Source organism: Meles meles, chromosome 2 (genome assembly GCF_922984935.1).
Source record: "Meles meles chromosome 2, mMelMel3.1 paternal haplotype, whole genome shotgun sequence".
NCBI classification, from domain to species: Eukaryota; Metazoa; Chordata; class Mammalia; order Carnivora; family Mustelidae; genus Meles; species Meles meles.
The window spans coordinates 155,924,390-155,939,694 of NC_060067.1; the positions used below are offsets into that span (position 1 = coordinate 155,924,390).

Genomic DNA, 15,305 nt, shown 5'->3' on the forward strand with positions numbered 1-15,305 from the left:
TCCTGAAGCAACTTCCTTTGGAGACCACCTTGCTCTCTCTGTCACTGTTGAATTTGAGCCTATACACACGGTATTTGAAAAGAATCAGGTCTGAAACCTTGCAGTGAGATGGGGCGATTCCCTGAAGAGAGGGCCTGCGGTTGTGATAGGCTGCGGCAGGACCACTGTCAGCTGTCAGCCGCAGGGCCCTACGCACCCATCCCCCAAGCCTTCCTCCCCAGCTGCCCGGGTCACAGACTCCCACCTTTGCCATGGAGAGTCAGGACTCGGGACAGCCTTCTGCTCCTGCTAAGAAGCCAAAGAGAATGCTGTCAACAGAGTTCTGAACCCTTTCTAAATAAGTTAGATAAGATCTGCAGGGGGGTCTGGAAGCCACTGTGGTGGTGACCGTGGTGACCGATGTCATCAGTCCTGGAGGGATACCCTCAGCTGGGGCTGCTGGGCAGCTAGTGTAGCGTCAGGCTGTGCCCCTGAATGGAGCAGCCACACCAGCCCCAGAAGGTCACTTCTGCTCCCTGCAACAGTCTGGTCATCACCTTCCATTTGGTCTCCAGATCTCTAGATGCCGGAGTCTCAGGAGGTGGTACTTTGAGCCTTTCTCTTACGTCCTCTCTCTCTTCCTTGAGGACTTATACAGGCATGGTGCTTTTAATATCATCCAAATACTCAAATCCAGACTCCCAAATTTATGTCTCCAACAATGACCTTTTCCTGAAATCCAGGTCCCTAGAGCCAACGACTCACTCACTCCCCACTGGGATGTACATTGAAATGTACCACACTTGAGACACAACTACTGGTCTTGTCCCTCTGCTCCAATCATGCTCCCCTCAAAGCACCTTTGAGTTACCCTCTCCATCCAGCTGCCGGCCAGCAGGTGGTTCTCCATTCCTCGGTTTCCTTCACATTCCATATCCAAGCCGTTGGCTTCACCTCCAAATTATGTCCCAAGGCATGGCCAAAGTAAAGCTCAAACTCATCCTCCCTGCCTCTCTTCCTTTCTCTCTCCCTCCCTCCCTCTTCCCTCCCTTTCTTCTTCCTTCTTTCCTCCCTCTCTCCCTTCCTCCCCTCCCCCTTTCTTTCTCTGTGTGCTGTAATAGGAACGAGGTAAAAGAAAGCAAATTTCTCCCCCTTACGTAGTATCTCCTTTTGAAATATTTTTATTCACTTCTTCTAACAGCAATATAGAAACACAGAATCATAAAAAATAAGATTATAAATTGTCCATCAATTACGTAATAGCACTTGGTATTGCTACAGGGAGGAGACCCGGGGCTGGGGCAGGCCGTCTCAAGCCTCCCCAGGCTCTCCGGGCCTCTGTGATCTCTGCCAAGTCCATGAAGGCATCACACACTGCCGGGCGTGGCGGTGTCAGTGGAGACCTTGTGGTTTCCACCCAGGGTCCTTGGGGATGACAGAGATGGGTAGATGATGACTTAAATTGCAAACATTGTGTACATGTGGCACACCAGAAGGTGGGCCCAGGATGCTGGCGATGCAGGTGAGGTTACAGGTGACGCACAGACATCACTCGAGCCCCATAAGGCAGGGAATTCACAACACTCAACCGACCTGCCGAGTTACTTGTGTTCCCTGGTGGAATAAGGGGCTAACGGACACAGGGTGATGGATGAGTAAGGAGACGCACCCAGTCCATCCTCTTCCACTCTCATCTCTGGTCCCCTCCCCTTTCTCCCCCATCCTCATCCCCAAATTAAATTCTCTTGGGGTGAATGAAGCAAAAGAGCTGAGACATCTAACCTATTCCAAAAAGTGTGCCTTGATCTCGGTTTCCTCTCAGAGAACAAAGAAAGGAAGGGGACATTAGGTGAGCTGAACAACTAAATTGCCCAGTTGATGACAATTCAATTGGACCGACCAAATCAATTAAATCAGCTTCCGTTGAAGCCAATTCTTTCAATTACTGTAATGACTGATTTCTAGAAAGGGAAAAAAAAATCAGTTTGGCATTATTTTCAGAAGATGGAATGGGCTTTCCTGCGTGGGTGTGGGTGTGAGTGTGTGTGCCTGTGTGCCTCTCTGGAGCGGGTGGCGGGTGTGAGCCAGCCTGCTCCCCTGCTGTCCCAAGGACGTGTCTCAGAGAAGCCCGGCAGGAATGTCTTGATGGGACTGGGCAATGCTGGTACATAATCCCTGAGGAGAGACGGCTTGAGGTCGAGAAAATCCCCCTCCCTTCCTGCCTGAGGGGGAGCAGGTCTAAAGGGTCGGGCGTTCCACCAAGAGGTCTCCTCTGCGGACCAGTCCTCTGGGCCTTACACTTCAGTCACTGCTCAGAGTCAGAGTCAGGCAGAAAACACATCTTAGCTATGTTGCTCTACCTTCTGTGAAGGAAGCATAAAGCTTCTGGCTCTTTGACATCACCAGAAAGAGACCAAGTTCTTCTCTACCTAGGACCACTCATTCATGTCCTCCCACGGCCAGCCCACCAAAGAAAAACAACCTTCCCCATGTGGGTCAGGGCATGTGTGTGTGTGTGTGTGTGTGTGTGTGTGTGTGTGTGTGTGTGGTGTGCATGGGCCCAGAGAGACTCTATGGGAAGATGAAACACGAAAGAACATTGGGACACCTTACTTCGACTATGGAAGTGTGACTGGTAACACGTGTTCTGTGGGTCCACTTTCCAGGCACTGCTCTAAGTTGGACCCAAATATTCAGGACTGCAAAGTGAGAGGTATGCTTGGGGGCTGCACGAGGTGGAGCGTAGAGGACTTGGCAGTTGGTGGGTTTGGCAAAGCACTAGGACCATCTTTGGGGTTCAAGTTCGTTGAAAGATGATGATCTGTCTTGACATTCTCAATGATTTAACCTGTTTGGTCGTCTGTAGCCACTAGGGAGCCGCATAATCTGAGAGAAGTCATCCTCTTTCCCTGGCTTCACTTTACTCCTTTACGCCCAAGGAGCCTTGAACTAGGTGACGTCAAAAGCCACTGGCAGGAGAACCTGCACCAGGTGGCGTCCTATGAGGCTAACTTTCCTCCCTGTTGAGGCCTCAGTCCTCGCCTTGCTGATCCTCATGCTTGTCGTCAGGGAGAACCTTTCAAGTCAAATCCTGAACTACTGCACTTGACCTACCCAACTGGTGTCACCATGTGGACAAAAATCAAACAGCTCTGAACAAGTTAGCAACAGATTAGTAACAGTCTGATTCAATTAAAATTAGTGGTTTAAATCAGGCACAGAATGTCAGAGGAGGCTCAGCATGAGCTCCTGAGCTTCCTCAAGTCTTTTGAGGGAGGGCAGGAAGGGGACAAAGGTGACGCCACCAGGAGAAGTCGGTGCTGGGAAATCCACTGACAGACTTGCCTAGTTCCCTCGGGCACTCCCCTGGAGGAGCAGGGTGGCCGCAAAGGGGTTCTTTGGAGATTGGGATTGGTGTGTGCAGCCAGGGAAGGCAGCAGGGAGAACATCTGTGTTTGCTCCGCCCCCCGGGGCCCCCGTGTGTCCTGGCATGCCCTAGAAACAATCGACACAGCCCTGGTTGTGCCAGGGTCTAAGACTGACAGGAGCTTGGACGGGCCGCTCAGCAGAGAAGCTAGTGATGACTATGGGGCCTGTGTTCCCAAGCTCCACTTTGTCACTCCTCCTGGGTCCCTGTCAGGGCTGCTGAGTCACCTGTCTATGGTGAAACTGAGCCTGTACTTAGAGGACAGCAACAGCAGATGGGCTCATCTGACGTACCTAATCACCTCCTTCCTGGGGCTTTGTGCCACTGGGAAAGTTTTCTGCAAGAACAATAGCGTTTGGTGGCCCCCCTTTGGGATCTCAGATCATAGCACCAGTGATTCTGAGGAAACAGGAATGCGGGTCAGTGAGGGGAGGATGGAGATGCGTCATGATGGGAGTCAGGTCTCACTGAACATCTGGATGGGGCGGCCCTTCTGCAGAACACTTTGGGTCACAGACAGTCGAGGGGTTGTGGGGCTCCACAGCCGGGGCCCCCTGACAGAGCACCTTCCATGGGCCTGAGGGCCCACGGTTCACCAGCCACAGGGAAGCCCTGCCCCTGGGGAGACCCACTCAGGGTGATGCAACCTCCATACCTCCCCGCCTCCCCAACATTCTGTTCTGGCTCCTCTGTCCCCTACTAGGGCTTCTCAGCACAGAGAGAACCTCCTGGAGTTGATATTCATCTTGGTGACTCCAATGAGCTTGAGTGGGGTGGAGAGACTGAAGGAGGAGGCCAGCGGAGAGTCGCAGAAGAGATCAGACAGCTCGTCCCGTTCCTCCAGCTCGTAGGTGGCATCATTGAGCATTCTCCTATGCAGGTCACAGGTCTGCTCGATCTTCAGCTTGCTGATGTCACTGCGCAGGCGCATGAGCTGTCTGGCCAGCTGCTGGTCCTGCAGACGCATCTCCATCTGGAAGGGAGGAAGGGAGGCATCAGCAAAGAGGTGGGCTGGGGTTGCAGCTCCACAATCTCTGACAGACACAGACCTGCTGGTGGGAGACCTAATTAATGGCTTGCACCACCAGCTGGTCCACCTGGAGATATCGGCACACTCCCTGCTCAGGAAGGTGAAAAGACACACACAGCAAGATGACAAATGGGGACAGACGGGTTCCCCCAATAACACTTCATGCCAGGCTAGATTCTATGTCTAAATATTTCTGGAAGAGGCACATATCCGTCCGGCTTAAAGGTTCAGTCTCATTGTTAACAGACACACACGGGTAGAGTAAGAGTATAAAGGAATCCACGGGAGTGGTAAGTACCAAACTGAGAAGGATGATTACCTCTGAGTGGGAAGGAAAGAAGGTGGTTGAGGAAGGTTTATGGGGGCTTCAGCTTTATTGGTAATATTTCATAATTTATGTTGGGTGGTGGGTCTACTGTTAGATCATTCTTTAAATCTTTAAACATTTTAAAATGACTGCAGTATGGTTTTTTTTTTCAAAGATTTTATCTATTTGAGAGAGAGAGAGAGCAAATAAGAGAGAGCATGAGAAGGTAGAAGGTCATAGGAAGAAGCAGACTCCCTGGGAAGCTGGGAGCCCGATGCTGGACTCGATCCTGGGACTCTGGGATCATGACCTGAGCTGAAGACAGTTGCTTAACCGACCCAGGCACCCTCTAATATGTTTTTAAACGTATTTTATTTATTTATTTATTTGAGAGAGAAAGAGAGAGCAAGCAGGAGGAGGGGCAGAGGAAGAGGGAAAGAGAGAATCCCCAAACAGACTCCCCGCTAAGCCCAATTCAGAGTTCTGACCATGAGATCATGACTTGAGGTGAAGCCAAGAATTGGATGCTGAACACACTGAGCCACCCAGGTGTCCCTGTCTGTAGTAGTTCTTAATAACGTTTCAAAACAAACAAACAAATATGTAAATAAATGCTAATATTTACTGAATGTTTTACTATGAACCAGGCATTGTTCTTAGTTCTTCAGGTATGGATTAGTCTGCTCAGGCTGCCATATAAAACCCCACAGACTGGGAGGCTTAACCAGTAGACATTTATTTTTCATGGTTCTTGGGTTCAAGAAGTCCAAGATCAAGGGGTGGGCTGATTCTGTTCTTACTGAGGACCTTCTCTTGGCTTGCAAATGGCCACCTTCTTGCTGTATCCCCACATGACGGAGAGAGAAAGCTCAGCTTTCCTTCTTTTCAAAGGGACATTAACTTCATGATGGGGGCCCCACACTTATGACCTCAAAATCTAATTATCTCCTAAAGGCCGACCTCCAAATACCATCACACAGGGGGTAAGGGCTTCAACATATGAATTTGGAAGGGGGGCACAAAGATTCAGTCTATAGTGGGTACATCAACATGCTACAGATACTCTTCACTACAACTCTGTTAAGTAATATCACCATCATCATCCACAAGTCAGAGATGAAGAGGCAGCAACTCATGAAATCACAAAGGGCAAAAATGGCAGAGTTGTGATGAGAAACCCAGACAAACAGACTCCAGAGCCCAAGCCACTGACAAGAATGTCCCAATTTTGGCTCAGGTCATAGCTTTGGGGTCCTGGGATCCATGCTTATTGGGGAGTCAGCTTGAGTATCTCTCCTTCTCCCTCTCCCTCTGCCCGCACCCCTGCTCGCTCTCTTTCTCTCTAAAATAACTAAATAAGTCTTCAAGAATATTTTATTGATTTAGAATAGCAACAAATTAATGATGGCAGATTCATCAAAGGGCAGCTGGTTATCCATTCATTTGTTATGGAGCCCTTAGTCGTGCCTGAAAGTGGACTAGGTGTTGTCTGAAACCCTTCTGAAGGAGATGGTCATCAGATTTGTCTGAAAGACAATGCCAGCTCATACCCATTGCTTTATCTAATATGGTCTTTGAGGAGTCTTGATTGAACCATTTCTCTGGGGTATTTTCTAATTTGAAGATAGAGCTCTTTGAAAAGATAGGCACTTCATGGTTTAGGTTTGAACTCTGGGTCCAGGAACTGGATCTTAGATATTAAAAGATCCTTTGAAGTTGGAAAGTTTCAGGTTTGAGCAGGTGTCTGGGAGTATCTGTGAGATGGGATCTGTAGGGGTGCCTGTTGGGGGAAAAGGTCTGTTTTTCTAGGGCTAATAGATGCAGACAGAGATCAGAGGACAATTTAGGGCTGAAATCCCATCAGTGTTAGCTGGACAGAGGGGTGAGTGTAAGGCACGTGTCCAGCTGTCTTTGGTGGGACCAGTTCACACACTCACTGAGCTTGGATTCATTCAACTCCGCGTAAGGGAAAGAAGAGAAGTAAGACCACACTTCCCATGGGGCTGAGGATTCTGCCCATTCTACTTGTTTGCGCCCCAAGGACCATGAGGGGGACTGGAAAGCTGCTGTTTTCCCAGCAGACCCTGGTTCTGAGGGTGCCTCAGTGTGAATATCTGCCCCAGGAGTCACTCAGAGTATCTATTGTATTATGATCCCTGAATGTAAGTCCGCTGCTGCATCTGATGCTCAGAGAAACAGTGTTCCAACACCACCGGGAAAATTGGCCCTGTTGGCCCTATTCTCACTCACTAAGGATTTCCCAAGGGTGACTCTGTACCTTGAACATTAATTAGAGCCCTGCCCCCTCCACCCGCCCTTAAGAGGTAACTCTGCTGTAATCAGACCAGATCCAGACAGAAATGAGTTCCCACAGCTAAAAAAATAAAAATTAAAAAACCCCAAAAAACAAACAAAAAACACCTAAGCAAAATGTGCAGTCTCCCTGCTGCCCCACCCCTAAAATTTTTGTTTGAAAGAGAGAGAGAGAGAAGGAGAAGGAGAGAAGAGAGGTCAGCAGAACAGACTCCCTGCCTAGCAGAAGTCCTAAGTAGGACTTGATCTCGGGACTCTAGGATCATGACCTGAGCGAGCTGAAGGCAGTTGTTTAACCAAAAGAGTCGCCCAGGCACCCTAGGATTTTTTTTTTTTTCATTTTTTTCATTGTGGTAAAATACACAGAACATCAAATTTTTACTGTCTTCATCACTGTTAAGTGTACAGCTCAGTGGCATTAAGCATATCCTCACTGATATGCAACCATCCCCACCATCTACCTTCAGATGTCTTCACCTTGTCAAACTGAAACTCTGTCCCCCTTAAACAACTCCCCCTCCCCCCTCCCACCCCCATTTCTCCCACCCCCAGAACCACCATTTCACTTTCTGTCTCTATGAATGGACTGCCCCACCTGCCTTATGTAAGTGGAATCACATAGAATCTGTCCTTTTGTGACTGGCTTATGGCACTTAGCCTCATGTCTACAAGGTTCATACAGGTTAAGAGGCTTTTTAGATTTTAACCTTTGCAGAAATGTTTAGCGGACATAAGTCTTCACGGCTCCTGCTTGCAGTAAGTTGGAAGAATGGCAGCTCCTGAGGAAGGTGGGAGAGCTGGGACGGGGTCTGGCCTGGAGGATGGAGGCCCTCCTGCCTTTTCTGTCTTCTCTGCCAAGGAGGTGCCCAGGCAGCGATGGCCTCACACCCCGTCTTCTGCCACATACTGTCAGGTGCAGTGGAAGCATAGCTTTAGATGAGAGGTATTTCGATCTGTGTTCCGGAAGAGGAAACTGAGGAAACCAACACAGAGAAGTTTAAGGGACTGTCTGGGATTGGCCAGCCAGGGTGTGGTGCACTCAGATCACCGCGGGGCCCATCAGAGCCCAGAGCTGGAGGCCTCTCCATAGCTTCCGCTGACCCGGAGGTGGGCTGGATCCCAGAGGCAGTGAGAAGTGGGAAATCCATTGCTTTGGGGTTAGACTCTTGGTTCCAGTGGGACCCCCTCTTCACTAGCTATGTGGCTTTGGGTGAGTCACTAACACTGCCTGAACTCCTGTCTCTTCTTCTAGAGAGAAGGGATCCTGTTTATTCCAAGGACTATGAGAAGCATAGCAGACAATAAGTGAAAGCCAAGTGAGCTGAAGGCTGCCGGTCAAACAAAGGTAAGAGGTTCACCTTTAAGTTCTTTCTCTCTGGGCCTAGGTGCAGAATGTGGAAACTGGCCAGAACCTCCCACTTTTAAGACTTCATTAAAACAACCGAGATGCTGGCCCTAAAACCTGGTCCCGGTGACTCAATGATCAGTGTGGGTTAATGCTCTCCCTGGCAAAGACTCCACTGTAGGACGTGCTGATTTCTAATCTCCCTGCCCAGGGTGGCCTGTTGTTCCTGCACAATAGAGGCTCTTGCTGGATTCTCAGAGGAGCACCCACAGTGGCTGTAATCCTGTAATTAGGGAATAGTACTTGGTGAAAGGGGGAGAAATGTCAGCGTGTGGTGGCTGTCAGCACATTGCGGTGACAGGGCGTGTTCCCACTGGGTGAGGAAGCCCAGGAAGAAGAAGGCGGCCGATTGGTGGCCTGCTAGCAACCGTGGTGCTTGGCTGTAGCCAACCCAGGTAGGCTGGCCAGCCGCAGAAACTCATGGAAGGATCTCATGGGAGAGGGCTCTGCTGGGAGGTCTCTGGGGCCAAGTCTCAGGGGGAGCTAGAAGACAGGCTGACTCCCGCCTCTGGGCCGGGTGGAGTGAAAGCCGACATTGCAGTTGCAGTGAACCGATGTGGAGAACAGTGAGGCAGTTCCTCAAAAATGACACATAGGATTGCCACATGACCCAGCAGTGCCTCTTGCAGGTAGATCCCTGCAAGAATGGAAAGTAGGGGCTTGAACATTAACTGGTAGCTCGCGTCCATAGCAGCGTTATTCACAAGAGGCGAAGGGTGGGAGTCACCCATGTGTCCGTGGATGGATGCAGAGAAAAACGAAACACGGTCTTCCCGTACAACGGCATGTCCTTCCACCATCTTGACATATCATGGGAGACCTCAAGGATGATATGGAAGAGAGAAGCCAGCCACAAAAGGTACAAGTACTTTACAATTCCACTTACATGACATACCTAAGTAGTCAAACTCGTAGAGACAGAGAATTGAATGGAGGTTGCCAGGGCCTGGGGGAATAGGGGAGTGTGTGTTTACTGGGGACAAAGGTTTGGTTGGGGAAGAAGAAAGCCTTTCTGGAGATGGATGGTGGTGAGCATCACAGCACAAGGCTGTGAATGTACCTAATTAATTATATACTTAAAAATGCTTAAAATGGTAATTTTATGTAATATACATGTATTTTACCACCATTAAAGAAACAGCAAAAGCTACACATTTGGGGGATCACTCTGACCTGGTTTGCCCAGGACCTTCCTGGTTTTAGCTTCCCAAGTCCCACGTCCTAGAAGTCTCTGCGGTCCCTGGCACGTGTGGACGTTGCAGGCGTTGGCGAGGAGGACCTGTCCTGGTCAGCCGGAGGCCCATCTGTGGGATATGTTCTTTAACATGGGTGGCACTGGGGAACCCCCAGACCCTGAAGGAGGAGGAGTGGTCTGGGAGGTTGAAGGCTTCTCTGAAGTAGGTCGGAGGGGTGGTGACCAGAGAAGGAGAGGCTTAGACCAACTGCCGAGGAGAGAGTATTTTGTTCTTTGGTAATGGCTCCAGCAGCGTTTGGGAGAAGCGGCGTGTTTGTGGCCATCTGGATGATTTGCTCCCTTCCTCGGCACCCCTTGCCCACGTGCCCTGTGTTCACTTGCTCAGTCTAAAACCCTGAATGACGTCCTGGCATTCCAGGGAAGCCAGCATGTCCGTTCCTTGAATAAAGTCTTAAATGTGCGAGGTTCAGCTGATAACTTTAGTCCTAGTGGCTCTAGGATGTGCTAGAACACTTTCTTGGGTCTGCTCTCTGCAGGCCTAAAACACCCTGAAGATTTAAGGAGTTTGAAAAAATACAAAAGACACGTAACTAGCAGACCTTCGGGAGCACAAGAAACGATTCTTTCTGATGTGCTGCCTTTGCTCCCCACAGCTCCTGCTTCCTCAAGCGAGTGCCAGTGCGTGGCCTGTGGGACACACCCTCCTCTCTCCAGCACCGGGCCTCCCCGAAGTCCTGTTCCTGACCTGCTTCGTTTTCTTCACTTTCTGGACAATCCTGCACCTCTGCCCCTGGAAGTTTCTGTTTTCTTAATTTGGAGAAGCAACAAGATGGGGACCAGGGCTTGAGACTCGGCCCTGTGCGCCCCTGCCAGCACATCTGGGCAGAGGTTTGCAAATCTATCTCTAAACCCCAGAGAAGGCCCTATGCCCAGGGCAAACCAGAGGAGCTATGAATGAGCAGGACTGAGGCCCACAGAGATTAGCACAGATCTCGGAAGACACAAAGAATTCCACGGTGATCAAGGGCATTTCATTTAATCCCTATTTCTGAGGCTCGGATCTAAGCCACCTCAGCCCCACAGCCACAATTAGGCTCTGACTGATGTTGACAAGAGACAGATAGAAAAATCCAGGCCATTTTCAGAGTAGAAAAATCCAGGCCATATTCTCAGTTGCGCATGAAAGGACAGAACGCGCTGTATTCTCTACAAGACTTCATTCTTGAACCTTAGAAGTAGTTTTTGTGAGCTGCGTGGTGATTTATATAACTTAACCAAAAGGTCCGGCTTATTGTTTTCATCAGTGCTGGGTAGGAACACACTTAGAAGCCTGGAGAAAATATTATTCATTATTTGATCTTGGGTTTGGCCTCTGAGAAAGAGCCAGAATAATGCTGTTAGGAAAGCAAGCAAGTACTGTCACTGAAATGTGCTGCTAGAGGCAACTTTAGGGTCTGGGAAAAATTAAAAAACATTTTTTTCCAACACCCCTAGAAACCAAACTGCTTGGGGATTGATTTTCCAGCAAAGCTGTTGACCTGAGAGGGGGCTGGAACATGCTTCTCAAAGGTCTCTACTCTGGCAGCAGGAGACCACTCTTCCTGGCAAAGGAGAGGCTGTGCTCATGGCTGTCACTCTGATGCCACTGGCCTTGGGCAGGTGCCGGGCTGTCCCTGGCCCGGGGTGTGGGTGGGCGGAAGGGCACCACAGCTCCCATTCCCTGGGCAGAAGATAACCATCTGTCTCAGTTCCTCCGAGGGGCTCTTGTGTTCCCTGGGAGCCACTGTCTAATGGGAGGGAAAGTCTGAGCAGAGCCAGAGCCAGAGAAGAGAGCAGGACCCTGTGAGGGACTGTCTGTCCTCTGTGGCAAGAGTCAAACTCTACGTATATGATCAGACCTTTGATTTTCAAACTCGGAAGGTCCTAGGCCAAACTGCATCTTCACTCACAAGGCTGGCCTTTAAGAAGGACAGCCTGATGCACCCTGAAGAGACCCTAGATCTGTCCCCAGAGGCTCTGGGTTCCAGTTTTCTTTGGTCTGAATGTTTGTGTGACCCCAAAATTCACATGTTGAAACCCTCATGCCCAATGTGATGGTATTTGGAGGTAGGGCCTTTGGGATGCACTTAAGTCATGAATGGGATTGACACTCTGATAAGAAACTCTGGAGAGATCCCTCTGCCTCTTCTTCCACCATGTGAGGACTCAGCAAGAAGTCTGTGACCCGGAAGAGGGCCTTCTCCTGACCACGCTGGTCCTCCGATCCTGGCCTTGCAGCCTCCTGACTGTGAGAATTAGATGTCTGTGGCTGAAAAGCTACCCAGGATGTGGTATTTTGTTGCAGTAGCAGCAAGAGACTAAGACACAGTCCTAGATCAGCCCCTAGTGAGATGAGTGGTTCTGGGCTGTGGTGTGACCCCTTTATGGAAAGGGGATGCTGGTCCCCTTCCCCTACCTGATAAGACTGCCTCCTGGACAGGAGGTGGGCCTGGAAGCTCCACACCCAAGAAAGGAATCCTGTGTCCTTTGAGTGAGAGCAGAAGGGATGGGAAGGACAACTCCCCTCCCACGGTCTGCCCTGGGCCACTCAAGAGGCTAATGGACAGGTCTCCCCACTCTTCAAACCTTTCAAATGTACCGCCAGCCCTCCTGGCTCCCTTACTCTCTCCAGCCTCAGCTCTCCCATTCTGAGTCTCTTTCCCTCCATGGCAGTCACACCGGGTCGTTATTCCCTCTCCTAGAACCACTTCTTCCCTTCCCATCATACTTCAGGACCAGCCCTTGCCCCTAAACCCTGCAGGCTGGAAGAAACTCCCCATCCTGGGTGCCTCCTACCACAGCACTTACATAAGGCTTTGTTGACTCATCTCTCCCCCCTACCAGGTGGCAAAACACCAAGGAGAAATGACTACCGTGTATTCACCAGGCCCATCCCTGTGCCTGGTGCATAGCTCTGGTGCTCAAAAGCCATTTGTTCAGTGAATGAATGAATGAATGAAAGAAAGGAAGAAAGAATGAGTCCATCAATGGATGATACCTCCCTAGAGCCATGTTTTGATTTTCTCCAGCTGGGGCAATTCCAGGGGGCCTTTCCCGTCTTTCTCGCCCAGGCTGTCCTCCAGGCCTGTGGAGAGGCAGTGAGTAGTCTGAACAGAGCACTAGCTTGTGGGTTCAATGTCCTTCATTGATCACTCCCTGATGGTGCAACTCTGGGCAAGTTGCTCAAGCTGTCTGAGTTTCTATTTCCTTATCTGTGAAATGGGCATAATCTTAATGTCTGCTCTCGAGAATGACATGAATAACACACGTATAAGACACTCTGTATGGGACATGAGGTTCCATAAGTAGTTCCACTTTAGCCCCCAGAACTAAATGCTAGGCATTTAGTTATATCCCGTTTGTCACTCTTATCTCTCCCACTAAGTCAAAGGAGTCCTTGAGTGCCGAGGCCTGGTATCATTCCTCTTCCCTCATCAACAGGGCCCGGAGTAGAGCTGGTTGCCAAATCATGCTTCCCACACACTTCGCAGATTATTACTGACACCTGACACCTGTGTCGTTCCTCATAGGCACAGCCGGGTGGGGTTGGCAGGGTGGCGTTAATGTCCCCTTATCACGTGTCTTATCAGGGTTCACAGAGTTGGTAATGCCCAAGTGCTTCAGGTTTTGAAATGGAAGCAGGGATCATCCCAGGTGGGGTGCCCTCAGTTTGGCCGGTGCCGGGCCTTCCCCAACTTCCCGGCCAGTGCCCTGGACAGCCAGCAGGGGCCTCACAGAGCTGCACCGCTCCTGGCAAGCTGCTGGAGCAAGGCCACTAGGCAGACTGCAAGGAGAACCCAGCTCCCTGGCCTCTCTGAAGCAGGATGTCCTGCTGGGGTGTCTCTGGGTGGGAGAGCTGCCAGAGAGGGGCCTCCCTGCGGGGCTGGGTTCCTGTTCCCCGGTGAGCCTGTCGCACTGCCTTCACACTGTATCTACAGGGAGCACTATCGGTCCTGGGTGGGGGTGGCGCTTCCTTAAGACGTTGCCTGGAGGTCAGGCAGCTGTGGCCCAGGGCAGCTGTCAACTGAATGAAGGGGGCTGAGGTGCCCTGACTTCTGTGGAGAGCCCCGGGAAGAGCCTAGAGCACACCTGCTGGGACTTCTAGACTTCTCCTGGGTTCCAGGCTTCCCAGCTTGGAAACGGACAGAGTGGGAGTTTCACACCAGAGGCTGAGCAAGCCCATGAACCAGCCAGAAACACTGGTTGACCACGAGTGAGGACCACTGCTTGTGGGCCAAAAACTCTCTGGGGCTGGGGCTTGTATGAGTAATCAAGACTCCGGGGCACCTGGAGGTTCTATATATAGATTCTCACAGTGCCTTCAAGAGGAAGTGAAGCTAATCTATTCTCTGCCCCTCCTTCCAGGCATGACTGAGGCCATTTCTCTCTCCAAAGTCATTTCACACTCCATTAACCTGGAGCCTGCCTCCTTAGAACAGATGGTTTGGGCCTCATCTGCCTGAGGGAACTGGCAGCAGCCTAGGGCCGCTGGGGTGAAAGCAAAACCCACCTAGGGAGAGTATTTGCTGCTCCTGGGAAGCGGCTGTGACCCAGCTACCCCCATCAGAGTCCAGAGGTGGAACCCAAGTCAGGGCTGCTCCCCTCCCCCACACACCCCAGGAGCTTAGTAAGGCCACCAACTGGTGAGTGCTGTGGAATGTGGCCAACGGTGGCCCTGGGGCTGCTGGCAGAGTGTGAACCAAGGAGGCGGTGGGATGGAGAGGGCTGGGCAGCGAGCCTGGGACAGCTGACTGATGGACACTCACGGGATCTCTCTGCGCATCTCCTCGTTGAAAAACAAGATTGATCAGCCCTTTGGCTCCTTCCTGCTCTAGCATGTGGCGGCTCTGTGCATCCTTCTAGCTAGCGCTGTAAGAACTAGCTCTACCAGAGAGGGTCGTCCTCAGCCGCTGGTGCTGGCGGGCATGCCTGCCCTTCGGGGGAACAGTGAGGGAGGCAGAGAAGCCAGGACTGCCCACTGGCTTGGGACTCTCCTTCTCCCCGGGTTGCTCGTGAGTGCCGGGCCCTCGGTGCAGACGTGGAAACCGTTTCCCCTGCCAAGGGCTCAGCCGCCTTGAGTGAGCTTCTCTGTCAGCTTTCTGTGGCTTTTGCCTGCTCACTGGCTGTGTCTGGCTCAGGCCCGTGCCCAGGGACATGACCAACAACAGCCTTTGGTCAGTGCTTGGGTTTTTTTGTTTTGTTTTGTTTTTTATCTATTTGTTTATTTTTGGCCCTGGCGGAGGCTTGGGGACAGGGGTGGGTCCCGAAGTTTATAAAATAATAATACAGATGGGCCGGGTCTGTGCTACCAGACCCGGCCCGTCTGTATTAGAATAATGAAGACTTCTCCGAGGGAGAGGGGAGTTCTTGGAAAAAGTGCAAAATCGAGCAAACTTTGGAGAATAACAGCCTAGAACTCCAGGAGTTGAGAGGATGTGTTGAACGAGCCTACAACCTCATGAAATACAAAGTGGATTCAAGCTCATTCGATCCCAGGAGCAACTGATGGTGGAGCAGCCGTTCAAAGCAGGGGTTCTGAGGTCAGTCAGCTCTGGGTTCAACTCCCCCACCCTGCTGGTTGATCTTGGCCAAGTTACTCTACCTCAGGTT

At 50.9% G+C, this 15,305-nt stretch overlaps 1 protein-coding gene across 1 annotated transcript in view; it reads right to left on the reverse strand.

Moving 5' to 3' along the window:
• Positions 1-1,144: 1,144 nt before the first annotated feature.
• Positions 1,145-15,305, reverse strand: part of FAM167A (family with sequence similarity 167 member A) — a 43,109-nt gene continuing 28,948 nt past the window's right edge. Inside the window, exon 4 of the mRNA XM_045985013.1 lies at positions 1,145-4,379. Coding sequence (XP_045840969.1) covers positions 4,116-4,379 — 264 coding nt within the window. The 3' untranslated portion in view covers positions 1,145-4,115. The remainder of the gene's footprint in view (positions 4,380-15,305) is intronic.